General features: G+C 42.4%; 1 protein-coding gene across 2 annotated transcripts in view; it reads left to right on the forward strand.

Moving 5' to 3' along the window:
- The window catches only part of EGFL6 (EGF like domain multiple 6), a 55,001-nt gene that overhangs the window by 19,273 nt on the left and 23,172 nt on the right, over positions 1–12,556 (forward strand). For both annotated transcript variants that reach the window (XM_043459995.1, XM_043459996.1), the window contains exons 3-5: positions 4,236–4,328; positions 8,103–8,222; positions 11,138–11,257. In XM_043459995.1, the coding sequence (XP_043315930.1) occupies positions 4,236–4,328; positions 8,103–8,222; positions 11,138–11,257 (333 nt within the window). The remainder of the gene's footprint in view (positions 1–4,235; positions 4,329–8,102; positions 8,223–11,137; positions 11,258–12,556) is intronic.

Consider the following 12,556-nt stretch of genomic DNA (forward strand, 5'->3'; position numbering starts at 1 on the left):
CAATTTGCCTAAACAGGCAGAGCCAGGCTCCAGCCTGTGAGGGTGCAGTCTGCCCCAGCCTTCACCTCCATTGACTAATCACCCCTCAGTCCTTCAGAGGCCCTGCTTCTATGCCAGAGCTTTCTAGATCTCAGCCTCCGCCCTGCTTAAATCTGCTCCCAGGGCAGGGTCTGCTTCACTCAGTATCATTAGCCTTCAGATATGGGTCACTTAGTGAGATATGGGATAAAGAGCCGTCCAACACTCCAGAAAGATGGAGGAGTTTGCAGGGAAATTAAACAAGAGAGCTTCCTTTATCTAAAGCACACTTAAATCTCAGGCCATTTTAGACATAAACAGAATTTCCCTATGCCATAGACTGGCTGTTCCCATCACAGATCCAAAGTTACAGTAAATCAAAAACGTCTTTCTGGAGTGCTGATCTCCAAACAGCAAGGGTATTAATATTCACCACTTCTCCTCTCTCCTATTTGGCATTTATCCTGGGCTTTCCTGTCTGGACTACGTTGAAAATAACTTTCCAGGGAGCAATCAGAGGTCTTTGGGGCTTAAAAAAAAAAGGTTTATTTTTCTAACATTTACAGTTAAAGCTGCTTCTCCAAGAACATAACCATAACAAAATAGACCCTGGAAATCCAGTTCTATCTCATTTACCTCCAAAAGTAGAAGAACTTTGGTGGGAAGTGTGTTTTCCCCTACCTTCTCTCACGATCTACTTCAAGCCTTGAAATGTTTCCCTATTCAAAGTTCTACATTTAGTGCTTTATTTGTCATTCAAAACTATTTCATTGTCTAACATGTTCACACTATTAAATGCAAGAGGAGAAACAAAGATGAATGTTTATATCCCTGTTCTGAAAGCACTTAGTATCAGATAGTAGATAGAAGTCAAACATAGAAGCGAAATATCTGGCTAGTTATTGAATAAGATGAAGATATCAGTTTCATGGGAGAAGCCTACCAGAGTTCTGTGGAGTTCTCAGAGATGAGCAGAAGTTCATGTGTGGCTGGAGAAATCTGTACAAGCTTCTGGAAGGAGGGGCCCTACAAGGTAGTCCTTGAAGGATTATTAGGATATTAACCATTGGGGTGGCGGGGAGGGGTGCCGCAGTGTGGGGTAACAATAGAGATTGGGTAGAAAGTTCAGAGTAGGTCAGAGAAGAGCAGGCAGTCTGGTTTGACCTCATCGTTGCTTGGGTTCAGGGAACAGAGTAAGACTAAAAGAAGGCGGAGGCCAGGTCATGGTTATGACCCCTGTCCTGGATTCAGGACCCAACAGAGATTATTTGATGACTTCTAGGCAACGAAATCAGTCCTGAATATTCATTGGAAGGACTGATGCTGAAGCTGAAACTCCAATACTTTGGCCACCTGATGCAAAGAACTGACTCATTGGAAAAGACCCTGATGCTGGGAAAGATTGAAGGCGGGAGGAGAAAGGGATGACAGAGGATGAGATGGTTGGATGGCATCACTAACTTGATGGACATGAGTTTGAGTAAGCTCCGGGAGTTGGTGATGGACAGGGAAGGCATGCTGCAGTCCACAGGGTTGCAGAGTCGGACACGACTGAGCGACTGAACTGAACTGAACTGAGGCAATGCATGGCATTATCAGAGCTATACTTCTGGAATATCCCTTTAATGTCACATTGGACATCGATATCCTAGGAACAGCACCTGTGAAGGTGATTCTTGCACAAATATCCTGTTGAGAGGCACTCGGGAGAAATCTGTAAGGGAGTGAGGAAACTGGGGAAGAAGCGAGGCAAAGATGTGGCTTAAAGAGAAGTTTGACTTCATCCTGATCCCACAGGGAGCTCTGGAGTGTTAATTACACTGCAGCATTTGTCCTGCCCAGAAACCAGGGGCTAGGCTGTTAGACCTGTGTGTCAGCCAAGCCCTGGTCACAGACTGTGGTGAGGAAAGCAAAGAGAGAGAGGCATGCGACAAATCTCCCAGACATCTATGGGCAAAGTGGTTCCAAGCAGCTGGATAAATATTGGCTTGGCCAAAAAGTTCGTTCTGGTTTTTCTGTAAGTGACTGTAGAGAAATCCAAACACACTTTTTTGGCTAACCCAATACTTACTCGAGGAAACTGGTGGTAGAAACAGGGATCAAGGGGTAGGGTGCTTGTCTGGGGATTGTTTGGGGATTGTGTGTTAGGTGATTGTTTGGGGAACAAGAATAAATAGAGACGGTTGAGATTTTGACTCCAGGTAGCTGGGAGATGAACGGTGACATTAGCAAAGGTAGGGTTGGGTCAAATGGGAACATGCCAGAGTCTTTAGGAACAGGCTTGCCTAGGAGTGGACCTTCTATGAGCCAGAGAATCAATGTGCAGAGAAGTAAGCAAGCATTTCTGGCAATTGCTGAAATCCTTTCATATGCTGGCTGTTTCTGGAACTCCTAGTAGATCCAGAAAATGTGAGAGTCCATGATTCCCTACCTGCCTAGTTTCTCTCTCATTCATTGCTTTTCCTCTCACTCCCCTCATGTCTTGGGGTTCTCCCATTTTCCTTTCTTTCTATCCATAGTGTTTTCTCCCTATCTCCTCCTTATGAGCCAGACTCAAACTTTCCACCATCTTTGACTACATTTTCTTGCCCCCAATCCAATCTGTTACCCATCCTATTCTTGTTTCTCCTGACACTTCAGTCATCCAACAGATGTTTATTGAGTTCCTAGTTTGTGGCAGGTGTCTGGATACAGAAGTGGATACAACAGAAAGCCAAATCCTGCCTTTGGCATGCCTCCGTCACCACCACTATCACCATCACCATCATGCTTGTGGTTCCCATCCTTGGAACCGGAGGCAGCGTCTCCCTGCCTCCAACCTGTGCTTTGTTCATTTTGGCTGATGACACACAGAATTGAAAGTTTTTGATCATTCAAAAGTGAAACGGGGAAAATAATACAGAAGAGGAAAAAAAAAAAAAACAGTAGAAAGGGGGAGAAGGACCTTGGCCCAGTATAACTATGGAGTTTCTTCCAGCTCACAAATCATATTCCTTTTGTTAAATCTTTTGTGTTTACATACAAAACTGGCTAATTGCGATGTAAGAGGCTCTCTTTTTCTTTGAATGCCACTGGAGGTATGGCAGTGCTAGGCAAAGTTAAGGTCAACTTGTACTCATGGGGTGGAAGGGGGTGAGGGGATGGGGACTGGTAATGTAGTTCAGAAGCGAAGCACTATTCAGTATTTTAAAGGTGAAAACAAACTGGAGAGGAAGCAGATCACCCTCTGTATTGTATGTCACCGTGGATTTCTCTGCCGCGCAGAAGGCAGCTAAGTTTAACACGTGTGCATTTCACTGGGCTGACTACCCCTGTTCCTTTTAATTTCTTTATTGAAATATAGTTGATTTACAATGTTGTGTTGATTTCTGCTATACAACAAAGTGATTCAGTTATACATATATATTTGTATTCCTTTGTAATACTCTTTTCTATTATGGTTTATCACAGGATATTGAATATAGTTCCCTGTGCTCTACAGTAGGACCTTGTTGTTTATCCATCCTGTATATACTAGTTTGCATCTGCTACTCCCAAACTCCCAGTCCTGCCCTCTCTCATCCTCCCTTCCCATTGGCAGCCACAAGTCTGTTGTCTATGTGTGTGAGTCCATTTCTGTTTTGCGGATAAGTTTATATGTCTCAGATTTTAGATTCCACATGTAAGTGGTATCATAAGTTGTTTGTCTTTCTCTTTCTGACTTACTTCAATTATTATGATAATCTCTCTAGGTCCATCCATGTTGTTACAAATGGTATTTTATTCTTTTTATGGCTGAGTAATAGTCCGTTGTATATATGTATCACATCTTTTTCATATGTTTACCTTTCAGTGAATATTTTGGTTATTTCCATGTCTTGGCCATTGTTGATGGTACATGTATATATCTTTCTAAATTAAATTTTTGTTCAGATATATGCCCAATAGTGGGATTGCAACTCTGTTTTAGCTTTTTGAGGAACTTCCATACTGTTCTTTCTAGTGACTGCACCAATTTACATTCCCACCAACAGTGTAGGAGGGTTCCCTTTCCTATATACTCTCTCCAGCATTTATTATTTGTAGACTTTTTGATGATGGCCATTCTGCCTGGTGTGAGATGATACCTCATTGTAGTTTTGATTTGCCCTTCTCTGATAATTAGCCATGTTGAACATCTTTTCATATGCCTATTGGTTCCTATTTTTTAATCATCAAAATACCTTTTCTTTCCACAGCTATGTGTGAACCTGGATGCAAGTTCGGCGAGTGTGTGGGGCCAAACAAATGTAGATGCTTTCCAGGATACACCGGGAAAACCTGCAGTCAAGGTCAGTACTAGAGACCACGGTGGTAATACAGACCTACCCCAGAGCTTGCAGAATCAACTCAGGCTGTGCAGTGGTGTTTGGGACACAGCATAGCACTCAGGATTCTGCAGTTTGTAACTCCAATCTTCAAACGAAAGTGGTTTCAGAATGAGATTTTTCCATCAGTCTCTTCTAGAAAAATGTCAAAGTCATTCTGATGCTTTTGTTAGGATGCCAGATAAAAAACATTATTTTCCCTCAAAACAAATAATGTGTATTGTTTTTTTAAGCTAAGGAAGCAATGCATATTTTTTATTTAAGAAAATGCAACAAAACAAAAGGATATAAATTAAAAAGTGAGTGTGAACACCCACAGTCCATCCTCCAACCATAGCTAAGAGTTAATCTCTGCAGTTTCTTTTCTGTTATAGTTACAAATATGGATATTTCTCATGGGCATTTCTGCATGTCAGCACATAGAGAGCTGTCTCATATTTTTAAGGCTCTATCCTAGTCCTGCGAGCAAATGCTTGTGTCATTTATGTAAAAGTACTTTAACCACTATTATAGAAGTTGTCCCCAATTTTTTGCCATTACAAATAGCACTATATCAGTCATTATCCTATGCATATCCTTGCACCTTTGAGTATTTTTATAGGGTAAATATCTAAAAATGGAATTGTTGGGTTGAATGACATGCATATTTTTATTGCAATTGATATATTTTAAAAGGCAGTTTATGACTTTTGTCATAGGCTGTTTATCTGAAGATATTAAAGCAGTTATAATATTAAGAACAGTGGTTCTGAAGGTGGACAGTTTTGTCCCCTAGGAAGACTTGCCAGATAAAATACATATCCCTAGTTAGATTTAAATCTTATTTTCAAATGCAATTTCACATAAACAACAAATAATTTTATATAGTGTATGTATGTTGCAAATGTTGTATGGGACATATGTACACTGAACAAATATTAGTCTTTTTTCCAAAATTCACATTTACCCGGGCATCCTGTATTTTTATTTGATAAATCTGGAAGTCTGACCCCCGAGGTCATCTGGCAGTGCCTGGAGACATTCTGGTGGGTAGAGCCCAGCTGAACATCTATAGTGCACAGGGCAGCCCCCCGCTAAGGGTGATTTGGCCCCAGATGTCCACAGTGTGGAGGAGCCCAGGCACCAAGAAACCTGCGCTCATTAAGAAAGGGTCCCCAGTTCTATAACACAGTTAAGCAAAGAGCAGCAAATCCAGTTCAGCTGCCCTTAGGAATGAGCCCTGCCAGGGTTCTAGAAGGGAGAATGGAATTCCAGAGAAAGCCAGGGGTCTGCCCCACTCTGCAACCCCCCCCCCCCCCGCCACCAACCTCACTGCCAAGGCCAGATGCTCACATAGCCTTTCTTTGTGCTGGCAGACCTACAGGCTGAGGGAGGACCCTCTAGCTCTCCTGTCCCGACCCCAGGACGGGGTCCAGCACCATCAAGGGGCTCCTCAGAACCGTGTCCAGAAGGCTTGAAGGAAGCGCGGCAGGAGCCCTGCTCTCATAAGTAATAATTCAACCATGTCCCTTACCAGAGCGTTTCCCACCAGAAGACCTGTTTTTCCATATGTCTTGGATTCTGTACCAAGATACCTTCTCAAAAGAGTTGGAATGGAGAAGGCATTTTTTCATGCTGCTTTTCAAGTCCCAGCAAAATATTCACTTTGAGGGAGTGTCCAGTTGGCTCAGATGTGGGCCTGTCTGGCTTTTCCCCACAGCCTCCCTGCCCCAGGGCTGCCTGATCAAAGTCCATGTATATCCACTGATGGCCACAGGCCTCAACCCAACTGATGTCTTTCCCCAAAATGCTTCTTCCAAGAGACGCCTCTGACTTAGGGCCAAGTGATGGAATATCCCTGGCTTTCCTGTTATGTCCAACCAGCATTATTTAATTCATGCCTTTGAAGCAGTTAGGATCCAGACAGGAGATGGTAGTGTACAGGGGGACTGGCGATAGAGAAGGGGGTTCAAGTGTCCAGCTAAGGTGTTGGAAAATCTCCACGTAAGGTTCTTTTCAGAGGTGAAAACAGCCACTTACTTATTTTCAAGAGTGGCCTTTGCCTGTTACTGTGCTGAATTTTGATATTACATGGAATTTGGTTCTTTTCTCCTTTCTATATCTGCCTTGAGGGAGTTATGACATGTGGCACCCACATCACCATGTACCCAAAGATGAAACCCATGATGGCTTTACAAGTTTTTTTTCTTGTGTATCATTTTTTATTTTAATAAAAGCTAATTCATTCTTAATGTTTCACGTTTTAAACCCTGAAAAGCCCAGAATAGAAAGTCCCACTCAATCTTCCCAGGAGGTAACCATTATAAACGTGTAGAGCCTGGTCTCCCAAGGTTTTTCATTTCTGCCTGTGCCACATGGCTTGCAGGATCTTAGTTGCCCGACCAATGGACCTCAGCTGTGAAAATGCTGAGTTTTAACCACTGGATTGCTAGGGAATTTCCCTAGGTGTTTTTTCCTATGCTTATTTTAAAAATGTGGTATCTATATACATATTTTTGTAACCTTCTTGTGTAACAGCATCCTCTGAGCACCTTTATATGGGATTAAATATTGTCCTGTGACCTGACCACCAGTAATAGCTGCCTGGCAGGGCTCCCTCAGGAAAGGTGTGAGACAAGGCCATTTGGCCATCATGAGGCTGCTCAGAATAATAATTGAAAGGAGATTGTGTGGTTGGCATCTATCATAGGCTACCTGGGACAGCATTAAAGGCAGCAGTTATCTAGATGATATGTTTTAACTTTTTATTCAAGTAGGAAACACACAAAATTGTACACCTGTCAACAATGTACAACTCCATGAATGTTCAAGAACACCCATGTAGCTGGCATTCAGATCCAGAAATGGAAACAGCCTCCCTGAAGACCCCTCATGCTCCCTTCCATCACTTGCCCCCAGCCCCCAACACCGAACTGTACCTTGTCTCTCACACCACAGAGTCATTGGCCTGGATTTGTTTTGCTTCTTTCACTCATGCCTGGGTTTCAGTGTGCTCATTTGTGTCCAGCTTCTCCCAGTCAATATCATGTTTCTGAGTTTCATCCACAGTTGTTTGTACTTGTGGTTTGTTCAGTCTCACTACTGCACAGTATTCTATTGCATGAGTATACAAGTCATTTATCCATCCTTTTAGGAGGAGAGATTTGAATTCTTTCTGGTTTGAGGCAGTTCAGAATAGTGCTACTGTGATCATTTTAGCATGTGATTTTTTGGTGGTTTAGTTGCTCAGTCGTGTCCAACTCTTTGCAACCTCATGGACTGTATAGCCTGCCAGGCTCCTCTGTCCATGGGATTCTCCAGGCAAGAATACTGGAGTGGGTTGCCATTCCTTCTCCAGGGGATCTTCCTGACCCAGGGATTGAACCCAGGTCTCCTGCATTGCAGGCGGATTCTTTACTGACTGAGCCACCAGGGAAGTCTGGTGGGCATGTACCCATGTTTCTTTCTGTTGGACATTCGCCCAGGAGTGGAATGGCTGGCTCACGAGTATGTCTGTATCTAGCTGCCACACAGTTTTCCAGAGTGGTTGCACCTATATTTGCATTCCCTCCAGCAGTGTATGATGATTCAGTTTGCTCCACATCCTCACCAAAGCTTTAATGATGGTCGGAGAAGAGGCGAGTCACCACCCTTTGAACCTACCCCCACAGCTGGGGTCCAGGGAGGCCAACCCCATTCCACATCTGGGTGTTTCCTCCTTCAGTTCACCTTTCTCCATTTTCTGACTGCCCCCTGCAGATGTGAATGAGTGTGGATTCAAACCCCGGCCGTGCCAACACAGATGTGTGAATACACATGGTAGCTACAAGTGCTTTTGCCCCAGCGGCCACATGCTCCTGCCGGACGCCACATGTTCCAGTAAGTTTCAGCAGCTGGCCTGCTCTCAGTCAACCCAGAGGCTTGACTTTTGCCATTTAATGTTTGGGGCAAAGTTGACTTGAGTTATTAGAGGGGAAAACCCCCCACCCCAAAGACTCTCACATCACCCTAGACTAAAATATCTTTGAGCACTTATTTTTTTCAATTTATTTATTTTTTAATTGAAGGATAATTGCTTTACACAATGGTATTGGTTTCTGCCAAACATCAACACAAATCAGCCATATATATATGTCCCTACCCTCTAGGACTTACTTTTAATTGTATCAAAATACGTATATTGTGCAATTCACCATTTTGACAATTTTAAGTGTACAATTCAGGCATTTTGTACATTCACAATGTTGTGCAAACCATCACCACTCTCCAGAATATCTCCATCACCCCAAAAGGAAACCCTGTCCCCATTAGCAGTCACTCTCCACTCATCTCCTCCACCCCAGCCCTGCATTCTGTCTCTCTGGATTTGCTTGTTCTGGCCACGTCGTTTTTAAATAAAAAGACTAACTGAGGAGAAAGATAAATTGAGTATCTCTCTATATACAGGGATGAACTAGGATTCTTCATGAAAAAAATAAGCATACTGAAAATATAAGCATATTGTTTCAGGAAGGTGATAAATCTCAGTTCCATCTCAGGACATCAGTTCTTCCCACCAGCTCTCTTTCTCACGCCCCTTGCCCCACGCTCAAAGATTAGTGACTCTTGTTGGAAGTCCATTCCAGTTCACATTCCTGAAAAGAAAAGCCCTTCTCTGATAAAGAGAACCCATGTCCTGTGGGAGACTAAATGTCTATATCTGTTCACTTATTGAGAAGGAAGGCTTTTCAGGTTTTATGTTGCAGCTGAAAAGCAAATCCATCCACCCTGCCACCCCCAACAAGCCTGCAGCTTGTGCCTTCTGCCAGCTTCCCATGGTTGCAGGGTCCTCTGACTCCCCAGCCTATCCTGGGCTCTCCCTCGGTTGTAAAATTCAGGCTAATGCATAGCTCACTTCCCCCACCCCACCTCATCCTTTAGCTGCTCGCCCCACTTGGCAAAGTGCCCCAACACCACTAGAGTCTCCATTAGCAAGCATGCTTAAGAGATAAAGCAGGCATTCAGAGTCTTTTTTTTTTTTGAGTATTTTTAAAAATATTTATTATAAATTAAACAGAAATCCCCAAGAAACAAATATGTAGCTTAATGAATTCTTATAAAGCCAGCATCCATGTAACCACTACCAAATAGAACTTTGCCAGAGCTACCCTCTTCACCCCCCAGCCCCTTAGGAACAATTGTCCAGAGTTTTCTAGTCATCACTTAACATTTTTAAAAAGATATATGCTAATGGATGTTTCTGAAACATTCCACAAAAGCCTAATTAGTGCCAAAAAAGATATCTTTCTCCAAATGGAAAGATAAAATGAGGTAAATTTTGAAGATTAATTTTGAAAGAAGACAACTCAAGAGAAAAGGGATAAACTAGAAATATAACCATCAGTCAGTGTTTGCTATATTGCCGTATACACAGATACTGTGTATCTGTCCTGGTACCCTCTTTGTCTATTACTATACATGTGAGGGTTGCCTCTGCCTCCCTGTTTATAGCTTGCAGTGGCCAGGTGGCCCTGAATGCTGATTTTATTTACCCAACCCTTTGCAGCCTCTTTCATCCAGCTGGTTGACTGGCATGTTATAGATGCGGGTGGATAAAGAGAGGATATTCACTGTGCTCCCGTTATAGGCACTTTTGATCCATATATACCGGAACCCTACTAGGGATATGTGTTTTTGTGAGACAAGGTCTATTTAGCAATGAGTGACAGAAAAATTGAACTAAATTATCTTTATTTTTAAAAGCTGGAGGCAAGCAGTTCCAGAACAGGTCAGCAAGGACTCAGCCTCTGCCATCTTCAGGGTATTGATTTCATCCTCATGCTTGTGGCCTTGTGGTCACAATATGGCTGCCCTAGCTCCAGATATCACACACACATCAAAGGTAGGCAAGACAGAAGGGAAAGGAGTGATGCCAGGAAACAAATGCCTCTTTTATGTCCATCTGTTTTGTCATGCAGCAGCATCTTTTCCAGAAACTCCAGCAGACTTATCTTAATATCTCTTTGGCTATAACCGAATCATGTGGCCACTCCCTTGTTGCTGCAGGGGAAGCTAGGAAAAAGATGTGTAACTGGCTTTTCAGCCTCAGTAATGGGAATGGCTTTTGGGTAGCTGATCAGCCTTATCTGCTGTGTGTTTTAATACACACACCTAGAAGATGGCGGAGGAGTAGGACGGGGAGACCACTTTCTCTCCTACAAATTCATCAAAAGAATAACTGAACGCAGAGCAAACTTCACAAAACAACTTCTGATCGCTAGCTGAGGTCATCAGGCGCCCAGAAAAGCAGCCCATTGTCTTCGAAAGGAGGTAGGACAAAATATACACACCTAAAAGACAAGGTTTTGTGATTTGAGTGACTCTCACTGAGGCTAGATATGAATAGAGAGATGGATAGAATTGGCATTTTTTTACCCTATTTATTCAAATGATTCATCTTCCTCAGAGGTTTCATTTCAGTCAATAGTAGAGACCAACCAGGTGACGTGAAGGAGTCATTGGAGCTTGTATAGGAAGAGAGAGAGATGCCGTCTTTGGTGACTGAGGGGTGCATGCTCTGCCTAAAGACAGCCAAGTGCAATGCATTGGCCAACAGAATCAACCATGGGGCCATCAAGACACCACCCCTGCACAGATTCCTTTTGGATCTCCATCTGGGACTCAGATGATGAAGCTTGTCCTCTGATACCATTCCACGTGTTACATTTCATGTCTCAGGGGTCAGGGATTGTTCCTTAGTGAGCATTTTTTTATCATCTCTTGGGGAAAAGGCTGACCCGTGCCTCTTTTCACAGACTCTAGGACGTGTGCCATGACCAACTGCCAGTATGGCTGTAAAGACACAGAAGAGGGGCCGCGCTGTCTGTGTCCCTCCCCGGGCCTCCGCTTGGCCCCCAATGGAAGAGCTTGTCTAGGTAGAGTATCCGGGGTCACCTCCTCCCCTGACTTCTCCTTTTATTCCATTCCTCCTTTTTCATCTGCCACAGCCTACTTGTTGACTAGACATCGAAAGTTCCTGAAATGACAGATTTATGTCCATTTCCATGACATTTATAGCACATATGTTCTAAACACACTTTGCCATGCTAGAGAAAACACTTCTCTATAATTTGTTGGGTTGCCTGATGCCATAATGGAAAAAGATATAAGTAATTTTATTTTTGTATATTTACCCTGCACTTTTTGCTTCAACTACCAAGTTGTATATATTCTTAGTGTATTTAACTATATTGCACTAAAGATAGATAATATTATGACCAAGTTAACACATAGCATTAATAGGGGATGTCAAACCAAACAGAATGTTGAAAGAGTTCTTAATCTTTTTTGATGGAAGCAAGCAAATAGCACTATGATTTCATATTCTAACTTCTGGACTACAATAGAAATATATTTTTTGTTTGAGGTGGTTGGTGCTTATTTACCCTAAATGTATTGATACATAACTTGATAAACCACATTTAGAAAGCGCACCCAAACAGATCCTAAATCAGTTAACGACTTTAATAAGAAGTCTGTATAAATTAAAAATTTGGTTCTGCTCTTTGAGAGCAGGCAAATATTTAATTCAATTCACAGGGTTTAGTGCTCTTCAGTAAAATCAGATTTATGTCAAGGCTAATTCTTGGCCAAATGAATCCAAGTGTTCACACGCCTCTTTGATTTGTCAAGTGCCATTTTTATTGGAAGAGAAACTTGATGTATATGAAAGTAATCCCTGAAAAATAATTTTGGTCAATCCAACACTTACTTGTTAATTATATCAAGAATGCAAAAAGAACAATAAGCCAGCCCCAAGTTTCATGTTTAACCACTCTTACAAAATAATGATGGTTCCAAATTTACTTGATTTGATATCTGAAAGTTAAGGCAAAGTCTGAGTCTTAATGGTTTGGTCTGCATAGTTGTCGGCCCCCCTGTGATGTGACTTTCCATGGTAGTAAAGGAAGGAAGCCTCTTGTCTCCTAAGCTGCATCATGGCTTCATTCCACTTGACCCACAATTTATGTATCAGTACGTTCTTTAAAAACCGTGTTTCTGTGATTTGGAACAATACGACAGGTCTTGGAGGCGGTTGCTAATGAAATAATTCTTTTGTAAAATGCAAGCTTTGAATGTTTGTGTATTAAGTTTGCCATGCAATATCCATAGCTGGAATAATATTAATTCCTTCAGCAAAACGGAGTGTCTGTGTACCAAGTGCCAAGTTCCCT

The sequence above is a fragment of the Cervus canadensis genome, chromosome X (assembly GCF_019320065.1).
Source record: "Cervus canadensis isolate Bull #8, Minnesota chromosome X, ASM1932006v1, whole genome shotgun sequence".
Lineage (NCBI taxonomy): Eukaryota > Metazoa > Chordata > Mammalia > Artiodactyla > Cervidae > Cervus > Cervus canadensis.